The 13,051-nt window shown below is 48.7% G+C and overlaps 1 protein-coding gene across 1 annotated transcript in view; it reads right to left on the reverse strand.

Moving 5' to 3' along the window:
* The window catches only part of TEKT5 (tektin 5), a 39,722-nt gene that overhangs the window by 14,079 nt on the left and 12,592 nt on the right, over positions 1–13,051 (reverse strand). The window contains exon 5 of the mRNA XM_082361650.1: positions 11,266–11,488. Within this exon, the coding sequence (XP_082217776.1) occupies positions 11,266–11,488 (223 nt within the window). The remainder of the gene's footprint in view (positions 1–11,265; positions 11,489–13,051) is intronic.

Here is a 13,051-nt window from a genome sequence, read left to right on the forward strand (position 1 = left end):
GGGCTGGTAGTTTGGGGCCCCTGCTGTAGTCCCTCACAGAGGAAGTCCTGACCCCGCTAAGCAGCCCATCACACACAAGGCTGCAGCTCCTCCGAGCTCTCCCACATTCAGAGAGAACAGTTTCTCTAGCTCCTTGCTACTCAGGGTGTGGTCCGTAGACCAGCATCACTGGATTCTGAGCGCTTGGCAGAAATGCAGACTCCCAGGCCCTACCCCAGACCTACGAAGGTCCTGTGCATTTTGACAAAACGTTCAGGTGATCACAGGCACATTAAAGTTTTAAAGCAGAAGGACATGGTCATGTTTGTAGTTTGAGGCAAATCTCTCCGGCTGCCATTTGGAGGGTGGACAGAGGGGACAGAGGAGGGAAGAAGATGGCCAGTGAGGACCTGAGAGGCAGGAGGGCCCACACCAAGGCAGGATGGGGAGACACAGAAGGAACGAGTTCACAGGAGTATACAAATGGCAAAATGGGGAGCACTGGCTGGAGTGTACCAAGGGAGGAGGGGCCAGCCCCTAAAATCAGGAGGAGCCACCAGCCTGTGCTCAAGTGCCAGCACCACAGGACTGAGCATGTGGCCTTGGCAAATTGCCAAGCCTTTCTGAGCCTCAGTTTCCCCATCTGTATAATGGAGATAAAAACAGTATCTACCTCAGAGGGTGACTGCAAGGATTGATTTAGGTACCCCATGTTTAGCACACTGGCTGGCACCTAACAGGCACTCTATAGACCTCAGCACTTTCTATCCATCCATCTATCCATCCATCCATCCATCCATCCATCTATCCATCCATCCATCCATCCATGTATCCATCCATATACCTCTTCTACCTTTTATCCTTTCTTTTTTTTTTTAAGTCAAACCTTAATGCCAGGAGACCAAGGCTTCTCAGTCTTGGCACTATTGACATTTGGGGCTGGGTTATTCTCTACTGTGGGGCTGTCCCATGCACTGTAGGATGTTTAGCTGCATCCCTGGCCTCTACCCACTAGATGCCAGTAGCACCCCCTACCAAGCTGTAATAACCAAAAATGTCTATAGATGTTATCAGATGTCCTCGGGGTATAAAACTGCCCGTTGGAAGGCCACCGATCTAGTGGTTATTATTATTGTTGTTGTTGTTAGGCTGTGGGGGTGGGAATGGGGGAGATGTTCACATTAACTTAAAGAATGAACTCTAGAGCAGAACACCTAGATTCAAATCCTGGCTCTGCCATTTACTTGCTGCGGTGGGTGGGGGTGGGGGGCTTTAGGAAAATACTTGTCTTCAGTTTCCTCATCTGTAAAATGGGGCTAATAGTAATCCCTTCTTCATGGGGTTGTAGGAGGGAAGAGTTAATGTTAGAAAAGCACTTAGAACTCTGCCTGCACAGAGTAAGGTTAATGTGTCTTTTGTGGTGATGGCGAATTTTTTTTCTCTCTCCTGCTACTTGTAATCGGATGGCAAACTAGATCGTGATCATCCACCCTCAGACCTTGTTGGGGTCCCCAGTGTGGGGAAAGGGTAGGGTCTGAGCTGGAAATGGTCTGTGGTCTTGAATTGGGTGTGAAAAGCACTTGCCAGGTCTGCCTCGGACGAAACCAACCTCAGCTCAGTGGAAAAGGGCGCTGATATTCCTGGCTGGAGTAGAAATCCACCCAAAGCCTTTGAAAGGGGGAATGTGTTTGGCAGAGTTGTTGGCCGTGTAAAACTATCTGCCTGCATCTTGTCTTGTGACAGTAGAGAAAGCTTCTAGGCTTTCTCTAGGGCCAGGAAATTATTTTTGATGTGGAGGGAAAAAACAGATTTAGCAGTTCCAGCCGGCTTTGGGCTTCTGGATGCTTTGTGCAACCTTGCAAATTTATTGTTTTCCAAATTGCATGAAGCCAAGGGGTTTCCAAGGAGATGCCTGGCTCAGTGCGGCTCCCCCAGCTTAGGAAGGCAGCTTGGAATCCTTTTTTTTGGTCAAACGGTGGAAGATTTTCAAGCGCAGCCAAGCCCAGGGGCAAGAACTAGTTGAGGAGGGCTCCAGAGGGACTTGGCCAGAAATGCAGGGCGTGAGAGTGCCAGAGCATTTTTTTTAACCATTTTTATAGTTAATAGTCAAACTCGGCACACTCCTGACATTTGGGGCCACAACTTCTTTGTTGCGGGAGGCTGTCTCGTGTATTGCGGTGTTTAGCAGCGTCCCTGGGCTCTACCCACCATCTATCTGGTAGCAGCACGCTGCCCCCCGCAAGTTGTAACAAACAAGATGTCTCCAGACATCGGCAAGTGCCACCGGGGAGTAAATTCAGCCCGGGTGAGGATTACAGCTCTGGAGGAGAGATGTTGAGTCAACCCTGCTCGCAGTTGTTTCCGTCCAGAGGCGGCCAGCTGCCCTCAGACAAGGCAGGGCCAATACAAACATCAGCCGCTCAGAGGCCATCTGGGGTCAGGGGTCCTGAAAGTCCTGGAGGGCTCTGGAAAGTCCTTGAGGGGTGGGGGCTCCCTGCTAGAGAGGACACTTGTATGATTCTGTGAAAATTCATGGAAATCCACTAGCTCAGGCCCCCGGGGCTCTTCTTCTTAATGCTTATCACAATTTTTAATTAATCATGTATTTACTTATTTTTTTTAAAATTGGTCTCTCCCACTAGAACATAAGCCCCCCTGAGGGCAGGGATCATTGTACCCCCAGCTCCTAATTCAGAGTCTAGCACACAGGATGTGCTTAGTAAATACCTCTCAGGGAGGGAGGGAGGAGGGAGGAGATTAGAAAACATTTGTTGCACGTCTACACCTGGGAGGCACATCCGGAGAACTGGTTAAAACTCGGATGGCTGGACCCTAGAGTTTCTGATTCAGAAGGTCCAGGATGGGGCCCAAGGACGTGCACTTCTAACAAGTTCCCAGGTGATGCTGACGCTGCTTGAGACCAGGGACCACAACTTGAGAACCACTGGTCTGAACTCTGAAACTTTAGTTCTCAACCTTGGCTGGGGAGTTTAAAATGTTGGATGCCCAGGCCACACCCCAACCAATTAAATCAGAATCTCTAGAGATCGGGGTGATTCCAATGTGCGAGGGTTGAGAACTGCTTAGCTGTACCTTTTCTTTCAATCCTCGCAGGATTATTCCTCTCTCAGAGATTAGGAAACCAAGAATCAGAGGAGTTACTTTACCAAATTCAACCCTGGTCTTTTGATTCCAGAGGCCATATTCTTTCAGTCATTTTGCTTGTCCCTCCCCATCAGCAGGTTATAAATCAGACCACAGTTTTGTTTTTTGGGTGGTTGTTGTTGTTGTTGGTTTGTTGTTTTTTTTTTTTACCATTTTTATAGTTAATAGTCATTGAGCACTTACAAGGTGACCAGTCCAGTGTGGATGCTCTTATTCTCAGAGCAAATATTTGCCAACCATTATTGCTCCCATTTGACAGAGGGAGAAACTGAGGTACAGAGAGGTGGGGCAATCTGATCTTGGTCACGTGGCCAGGAAATGCTAGAGCCAGAATTGAACTCAGCCATCTGCACTGCACTATGGGGCTCACATGTGGGAGAAGAGTGTCAAGATGGAAGAGGAATCTGGACCAGGATGAGGCAAGCATATGTGAAAGCCAGGAGTATAGGTGAGGCTGGGCAGCAGGTCCTGAGTAGGCAAGGAGCTGAGGACCCAAAAGTGAACAAGTCACAAATTGGAAGAAACTAGGAGACTGCTGGGACACACCCATACCCAGGAGGTGCCAAGGCAACCCTCTGCCTCCGCCAGGCTTGCATCTTATATTCTTCTTGTCTCAGCAGCAACCAGTCCCGGCGATTGCCCCACCCAGGGCTTCCAAAGCATATGATTGGCTAACACCAACTGCAGAGGGCAGTAATAGCTTCCTTGAGTATCAGTGGTTCACAAAGTGAGCTCCAAACTACCTCATTTGCACTGTCCTCAGCTCCTACCCGGGCCATGCTGACCCACGCTCATTTTCGGCCCCCTCTGCCGTCTGGTCCCTCCAGCATCCTGCATTTGTTGGCTGTCTTCCCAGCTCTGGACCTTGGCCCTGTTTCCCTGATCCCAGCCGTTCCTCTCTCATTTGGCACAGTGTCACTGCGGACAGACAGCGGTGACCCAGCACCCCCGCCCCATCATCTCGCCATTTCACAGCCCTCAGAACTGCCCGTATCTGAGCTCTCGTGGACCCCTCAACCGGGTGTCCCCAGGCCCATACCTCCCAAGTACAGTGATGAGACCTGAGCCGCCATGACACCAGGGAGCCTTTGATTCCTCTTGGTACTAAGGTGAGCATCAGGCAGAGAGACCTACTGAACACAGCCCCGAGGCCTTTCCTGAGGGTTACCTTGGAAACCCTCTACATACCCACATACCCAAGCATGTCTGATCAATTATTTAGTCTACTTCTTTAAATCAACTCCCTTTTCAGCCTTGAACAAATGTATTTGAAATGGCATCTTTATATCATTGCCACACGTGGAAAATGAGTATCTCTTGCCATTGATAGAAAGTACCATCACAGTAGAGAAGATGGAAAGAAAGACCTTGATTCTAAGTTCTGTTGTCTTTCAAAGGTTCAGTGCCAGCTTGAGGCTTGAGGTCTGGCCGGAAAGGGGGATTCCCAAACAAAAGAGAGATGGCAAAGACAGATTAGCGTCACATCAAGCCTTGTTCCTCGACACTAGTGGAAGGATTGATGGAGGGAACTTGAAACAAGAACTTTCTCACTAGGATGCAATGGTGTTTAAGCCCTGGCCCGGCCCCTCCTCACCAGAGGCAGGCGGGCTGGCTCCACATCCCCTGGGCTGGGCTGGTTTTAGAAACGAGCCGTCAGGAGCTTGTCTGCGGGCACTGGTGCTGGAAGGGATCCGGCTGCTTGCAAAGCACAAAAGCTTTTCCCACTCCACCACGGGTTCCAGGCCTCGCTGGACAAACAGAGGGGCTGGCGGCAGGCGCTGGGGCCCTCAGATGGCGACTGCGGGCCCTCACCCCACAGACACACGCCTTCCTGCCCTGGCGCTGCCTCCTGGGGCAGGAGAGGTTCTGCTGGTGTTAATGACCAATTGGAAGTCGAAACCCCAAAGAAACTTCAGAGTAAAAGCAAAACCTTTCAAGGGGAAAACTCAGAGCCCCTCTGGGTTCTCTACAATCCTTTCCAGGCCTGGCTGCTTTCTTGCATTTCCTCCAACGCACAGAGCAGAACATGCCAAGGTACAAGCCTGCTGGGACCAGGCAGGTGATGCAAATGTGCAAAGGGGGCTGTGAGGGAAGACGGTGGGGACTGAGCCAATCGGAGAGCCCGGGCCCTGTCCAACGAGGGGCTGTGGCCATTCAACTCCTGTTTGCTGCTCCCCTGTAGGAAAGTGGGCTCGGAGTTGCTAGAGCCACCCATTTTTCCAGAGATTCTAGAAATCTGAACTTCTACATAAAATCTCCACTTTTTACTAAGATATTAAAAAAAAAAAAACCCTGAGAATGCATAGAGAGGTATGTATGTGAATGTTCATAGTAGCTTTATTGGTAACAGCCCCAAACTGGAAACAACCCTAATGTCCATCGACAAGTGAATGGATAAACAAATTGTGGTGTGTGGATACGATACATACCAGGGGTGTATACGTACAATACGGTATCCATACAAGACATACAAGACACAGGAATAAGAAGGAACGAACTAGGAATCTCGACTACGCTGAGTGAAAGAAGACTAATGAAAAAAGAATGGCTAGGGTATGGTGCCCTTCATGTAATTATTCTAGAAAATGCAAACTAATCTGCAGTGACAGCAGATCAGTGGCTGTGTTGGAAATGCGGGAGGGAGAGATGACAAAAGACATAAGGAAACCTTTTCATATGTTCACTACCTTGATTGAGGTGGTGGCTTCACGACATATATGTGTTAAAGCTTCTCAGATTCTACACTTGAAATACGTACAGTTAATTATGTGTCAAGTAAAAATAGAGCTGTTAAAAGACAAATGTGAGAGGCCAAATAATATGTGGGTCAAGTTTAACCCCTGGACTACAAGTGTTTATCCCCTGATTTAAAAACCAGTCCGTCTGCATTACCTTAGACTTCACTGAGCACCATGCATTTTGGGAGGCGCTGCCACTGCAAAGGTGAGGGGTGCCGAGAAATTCTCATGACAGCAGTGGTGCAGACAGGCCTGGCCACGGTGAAGATGGTGATCCAGGGACACCAGCAGAGAGAGCCTGTCACCTGCATTCTCCAGCTAAACTCTCAAGGTTTTCTGAAAAATCTAAAGCAATTGAACTTTTTCTCTCTGTCAATCTAGTCGGCCTATTCAAGTATCGAATGCCCTCTCAACAAGCTTCCAGCTAAACAGTTGGCTACATCAAAAGCAAACAGAGCCATTAGGAGAACACAGCAATGGTCCAGGCAAGAGATGGTGGAGGCCTGGGGCAGGGCAGAAGCAGAGGAGGGAATGGGGAGTGAGGAGATTCTGAAAGAACCAACAGGATTTGCTGGTGGAGGGGATGTGAGGTGGGAGAGAAAGAGGAACATCCAAGTGGACTCCAGAATTTGGGATTGAGCCCCTGGAAGCTTCTGGAAGCATCTGGAAGTGAGAGCCACCAACTGAGATGGGGGTGGAGCTCCAGGTGAAGGAGGCAGGAGGGTGAAAGTTGGCTCCTGTTTGCTAAAGAAAGCCTACAGCTTGCAGGGGGCGGTGTGCTGTTGAGAGGAAGAAGAGAAATCCGACTCATCTCTCCAACAACCCAGTCGAGGCCGCGCTTCTGGCTTATCCTCCCCAGCTCCTAACGTCATTTGCCCCGACCACATTAATAACCAAGATGGAAAAATGAGACTTTGATTCAAGGGCACGCACCCAGGAGGGGCGGCAGAAATCCCAGAGGGGTGTTTGCATCTTCGAATTCGGGGCAAGATCTGTGCGATGGGCCGAGCAGGTCTGATCCCTCGAGGGAGGAATGGCTGGGCTTGGCTGGGAAGCTTGGAAGCAAAATGCAATTAGAGAAAATCTGATTAGAATTGGATGACTGTGGCTTGCCTTTTTGAAGGATTTGGTTCCCCCAGTATTTTGAGTTTGGAAGAGAGAGGCAGGAAGAAGGAGGGAAAAAAGAGAAGGAGACAGCTTCTTTGTCAAAGCCAACTCGCTTTACAACCTGCACTCTGCCTTACCTCCCACCAGTGGTATTGGCAACTTCCTGAGGCTGTTCAACATGCATATGCTCAGGCCCAACCCCAGACCTGCTCAATCAGAATCTGCATTTCGATGCAATCTCCAGGTAACATGGGTGATTACTGCACACAAAGTAATATTTGAGATGCACAGGTCTACTTTGCTCTTCTCCAACAGTCAGGTTTTCACCTACCATCCTTACCATTATGGCCACATCCCCTCACACCACTTGTGACATGATTAACAATCTTTTCAAGTCAATTGGCTTTTTAAAAAACAAAAAAACCAAAAAAAAACCTTAAATGCATTTGTTTAAAAATAAAACTTTATATCACTATTATCAGTGGAAAATCAGCATCATTTGCCATAATGGAAATAACCATAAAAATGCACAAACAAGACGAAAGTAAAACCATGTGATTGAAACTCTGGCTGGATACAGCTGCCTGCCCAAAGCTCTCAGCCTGAGGCCGGCGCTCTCTGTTTAAAAGGGAGAGCAGACAGGGTTAAAGAGGTGAGGAAGGCAGTCTAGTATCCGATCAAGACTTTCCTCTTGAGAGCATCACAAGGATTGAAAAAGGACTGAAGAAGGAATAACTTTCTCACTGTGTGATTCGGTGATATTAACGCTGCGTCCGTGTAACACACCTACTGTCATTTCCCCTGCTGGGGCCTCGTTCCCACAAGTGTAGAATAAGCGCTGTGCTATAGCAGCATCCCTGCCCCCATGCCCCCTCCCCCCAGGTCCTTGCATCTTGCTCTCCACATTGAGTCTTCCGCTAAAAGGCACCTTGGACTGGGCAATTGGATGCAGGGTGCTTATGCTTATCTGGAGACACGTCCGTCCCCCACCTCCCACCCCCCCACTGGGCCCCTGGTTCTCAGGAGCCACCCACTCTGTGGCCATCAACTGCTTCAGCCCAAAGAGGTCACCAGCCCTTCTTTAAGCGGTGGTCAATATGACTGGTCGATACCCCAAGGCCCCAAAGTGTTAGGACACAGGACAAGTTACAAGGCTTGGGGCATGGCCTTGGGGATAGAACCCCAGGATCATGGTGAACATGACCAAGACAGCCAAGGCTGTCTACGCAGCCCTAAACCACTGGGGCATTCAAAGTCTGCATGGGGAACTGTGGAGACCTGGCCTTTCAAAGTGGATTCCTATGACCACCTGGGCAATAATTGCTTTGCAGCACAGGTAGGGATGGGGGCCGAGAATTTTCCAGAAATGCCTCTTGCCAAGGGGAATCAGGCCAAGCTCAACAATTAACAGTTGAAATTTTAAAGAGAGCATTTCAAATCCTCCAGCTAAAGCAAACTGTTGAAAGGTGAAATGGTTGCTGTATATTTATTTTCATTATATCAACTCTTTCCTTTACTATCTTAGAAAAAGACTATGTGATATGGTCACCAACCAGAAGACAAGTGAAATGTCAGTCGTGTCATGTTGGGGTCTGGTGTATTTCAAATGGGTGCTCACTTATTTGCAAAGCAGCTGGTTATTAAATAATGACTATTAATAAAAATCCACGTGGTAGCAAAAACTCTGTGATCAGCAGTGATGAAGCTGGTAGTAATAATTCAAAACTTCCGTGGAGAAATGTGGATAGGGAAAAGGGTATGCGCCCCACCCCACCCAGAAGATCCGTTTTCTCTCCATCAGTAATATTAATACTTAGGTACCTTTTACTGAGTGTTTACTGTGTGCCAAGCACTCCACAGAGATCAACTCACTAATCCTTACACTATCGTCACCAAGTAGGAATTCTTACTCCTTGTTTCACAGATGAGAAACCAGCCACCAAGTCCCACCAAAGGATTTGCAAAGGAGTTTCCACGTCACCTCCAGGCCTCAGACTCATGTGGTAAAACTTGACAATGAACTGTATTTGATCCACTGTAGGAAATGCCTCATTAAAAGAAAACACTTGCACAACAGCCAAAAGGCGAAAGCAATCCAAGCGTCTATCGAGGAATGAATGGATACACGGTATATACATCCACGGAATATCGTTCAGCCTTACAAAGGAAGGACATTCTGATGCAATCTACAACATGGATGAACCTTAAAGACATTGTGCTAAGTAAAATAAGCCAGACACAAAAGGACAAATACTGTATGATTCCACTTATATGAGGTACCTAGTCAATTCAGAGACAGAAAGTAGAACTGGTGGTTGCCAGGGGAGAGGGGAATGAGGAGTCATTGTTTAATGGGTACAAAGTTTAAACACAGGGTTCTTTTCACTTTGGGAAGATGAAAAATTTTTCTAGAGATGGATGGTGGTGACATTTGTGCCACATGTGAAGATACATAACACAGAACTCTACACTTAATAATGGTTGCTATGGACTGAATGTCCGTGTCCCCCCAAATTCAGATACTGACACCCAATCCCCATTGTGACAGTATTAGGAGGTGGGGGTCTAAGGGAGGTGATTAGGTCATCAGCTCATCAATGGGATTAGTGCCCTTATGAAAGAGACCTCAGAGAGCTCCCACACCTCTCTGCCATGTGAGGACACAGGGAGAGGACATCAGCATCCATGAACCAAGAAGCGGGTTCTCACCAGACACCACGTCTCCCCGCACCTCGATCCTGGACTTCCCAGTCCTCAGAAGTGTGAGAAATAAATTTCCGTTGTTTATAAGTCACCCAGTCTATGGTATTTTTGTTATAGCAGCGCAAACGGACTAAGAAATGGCAAATGTTTCGTTATGTATATTTTATCACAATAATAGAATGATTTTTTCAAGGAAAGGAAGAAAGAAAGAAGGAAGGAAGGAAAGGGAAGGAGGGAAGGGAAGGGAGGAAAGGATGGAAGGAAGGAAAGGAAGGAAGGAAGGGAGGGAGGGAGAGAGAGAGAGAGAGAGAAAGAAAGGGAGGAAGAAAGGAGGGAAGAAAGAAAGAAAGAACCCGCAGGAGGTCCCTGTGCTTGCTCCTTCCTCCAGCCTCCTCCCACATTCATCCTCTTGGGAACACTCGCCCCACCCCGTCCTCTGGCTGCCTAACTCCTTATCCATCAGCTCTTAATGTAAATGTCACCTGCCTGTCTGATCTACCTGGTGTAAGAACTCCAGGAGAATCTCTGGCGAATCTCCTTGCTTCCTCTCTCATTAACACTTATCACAACCTTGCAATTATTTTAGAGAAACTTCTGTCTTTTCTGTTTCTCCATACCCCAGGCCAAAGGGTGGCCTATGTGGGTGGGCTTAGACTGCCCCTGTAACTTCCATTAAACCCTGCCTGCAGCCCACTAAACCTCCCCAAATATATATACAGTAAAAAGGGGTACTGTTTTGCAAGTTCAGGTTCAAGACTAGTCCCCTGTCTCCCCACCCCCTTCCAACCAGATTGTCATCCCTAAGTCCTTCCTGCATATAAATTTTGCAGCCACCACTGCTCCCCGACCAGAACATAAATCCCCTGAGGACAGGGACCAGGGGACTGTTTGTGTGACTCCTCTTTTCATTCCAGTCCCTAGCACAGCATCTGGCACCCAGTAGGTGCTCTAAATTGAGCAGAGAGTATAAATTGCATGCAGAGAGGACTCCCCCAGGGGTGGGAAACAGCATGACGTGTTCAAATACAGGAGCAGGAAAAGGGCACGTCAGTGTGGGAACAGCAGGATTTGGTGGCAGGATTAGGCTGTCCTTCCCGCTCCTCAAATTCAAAAAGCACTCCACCCCTCCTGATGCTCTTGAAGCCTTTGAAGGTCAAGAGGTTACATTTCCAAAGATGCTGATGTGGGCACATAAGACCTGCTCAGACCCATTTCCTGGGGCTCCGATATTGGCACCCACCCTCGTCGGTCACGCTTGGCCACATGCGCTCAGATGGAGAAAAGAGACGTGGGGGCCATCGGCAACACCTTTGAGTGTTGCTGTGACAGCCAGGCCAAGCTCCAAGCTCCATCATCCAGTGAGCAAGGAAGATTTACCTCCAAGACGCTGGAATCCCCCAAAGGAAGCTCACAGCCTCTGCCCCCTTTTGGGTGGACAGGCTCATAGACCGTGGGTTGCTGGGACCATTTCAGCAGCAGCAGCGGGGCGGGCAGCTTGACCAGAAGCTGCTGAGACCCAAGGGCGAGGGCCGGGGGCCTCATGGACGGTGGTCCCCACAGGCACCTCGCTTACCTTAGCCAGCTGCGTCTGCAGCTTGTTCTTCACGTCTGTCACCTCGGCGATGCGGGCATTGAAGGCCAGATTGGTGTTGGTAAACTGCTTCCACATCTGATCCAACAACACGTCGAAGAGGTTCTGGGCCTCCTCCCGCAGCCGGACAGAGTTGGCCCGCATGTTCTGCGAGTGCCTGATGTTGTCGTTACTGAACTTGGCCCATGTCTCGGGCACGGAGATCCTGCAAGAGGCAAGAGCGCGAACTTACCAGGCGAGGAGTCGGGGGTCTCTGGCAGGCTTGGAGATCGCTGAATCCGGGGGTTCCCAACCTTGGCACTTCTGACATTTGGGTCAGGATAATTCTCTGCTGGAGGGGGCTGTCCTGTGCACTGTAGGATGTTTAACAGCATCCCTGGCCTCTACCCACTAGATGCCAGTAGTAACGCTTCTCCAGTTGTGACAATCAAAAATGTCTCTAGACGTTACCAAATGTCCCTTGGGGGAGGGGGCACAATTGCCCCCAGTTGAGAGCCACTGAGCTGATCCAAACACCTCATTCACAGATGAGGCAACTGCAGACTAGCTGGTTTCCCGAAAGGGCACTTGCTGAGTTGTAGGAGAGGAGAGATTCCCCAAAAGAGCTCTTTTCTCTAACACTCCCTCCACCATCACCAAAAACACAGAGACAGGCCCAGAAGTGGGCATCGGGCATGATGCTGGCTGCAGGGCTCCTTCAATTCAGGGACGAGCCTGTGGCCATGCTGCTTGCACTTATTCCTTCAACAAATGTTCTCTGAACACCTACCACATGCCGAGCCTTGTTCTAGGCACTTGGGATGGAGCCGGCAACATCCCCGTCCTCATAGTGATAAATTTCTGAGGGAGGCGGGGGAGATAGACAATAAAGAAGATGTTCACACATTGTGTTATGTTCTATGAAAGAATTTAGACGCAGGATGTTGGAAGAGAGACAAATGGAGTGGATCATTACGTGTCAGTCAGGGCCATAAAAGGAAATAAATGGAATTTATTCTCAGATAGCGCCGAGGTGCTCATAGACTAGCAAATGCACGAAGTTGTCACCACCCCAGGTGTGAAAGGCAAGAGAGAGAGCCATGTCGAATAAATCCCCAATGTCTTTCTCCTCCATCTCCTGTTGGTGACCCTCCTATTGGCTGAACCCACCTGGGAACCAGATGGCAAAGACCCAGGAGGGGCAGTTTGTAGAGGGCAGCCTCCTCTATAGGACTCACAGCAGGACAGCTACAGAATGGATCTGGGAGGGCAAATGGAGCTCAGGCTATATTGGAAAGGGCAAACTAGGGAAAGGGCAGACTGGAAAGGCTTCTTGGAGGCAGTGACACAAAAGGGATTCAGTTTAGGGAACAGAAAGTTCTTCCTGGCCGAGTATGTAAATTCAGGCAATAAGCAATCAACTATTGGACAGGAGTTTTCTCCTCTGGGAACCCTTTGAGAAACAGAGACACATGCTTCTCTGAGCTGACTTCAGTCTCCGGATAAACCAGATTAGATAACTTTTCAAGGTCTTTTCTAGCCGGGAAGTCTCCAGTTCTTAAAATAAAGCAGATTTTTATTCTCAGGCAGTAGGAAAAAAAAGAGATTCAATCATCTGAAATAGAAGTCTCTTTTAGGACATTTTAAAGCACACTTAGATTGCATAGTGAATAGAAATATTTTTAAAAACATACAAAATGTGGTTGTTTTGTCTGGCTTTTGCAGGAGTTAAAATCAAGCCTCTGGAGAGGTCTTGGGGTTCTAAAGATGTGAGAGGGCCCTGAGTCTG

This window comes from Balaenoptera borealis (assembly GCF_965194805.1).
Source record: "Balaenoptera borealis genome assembly, chromosome: 16".
Classification (NCBI taxonomy): Eukaryota; Metazoa; Chordata; class Mammalia; order Artiodactyla; family Balaenopteridae; genus Balaenoptera; species Balaenoptera borealis.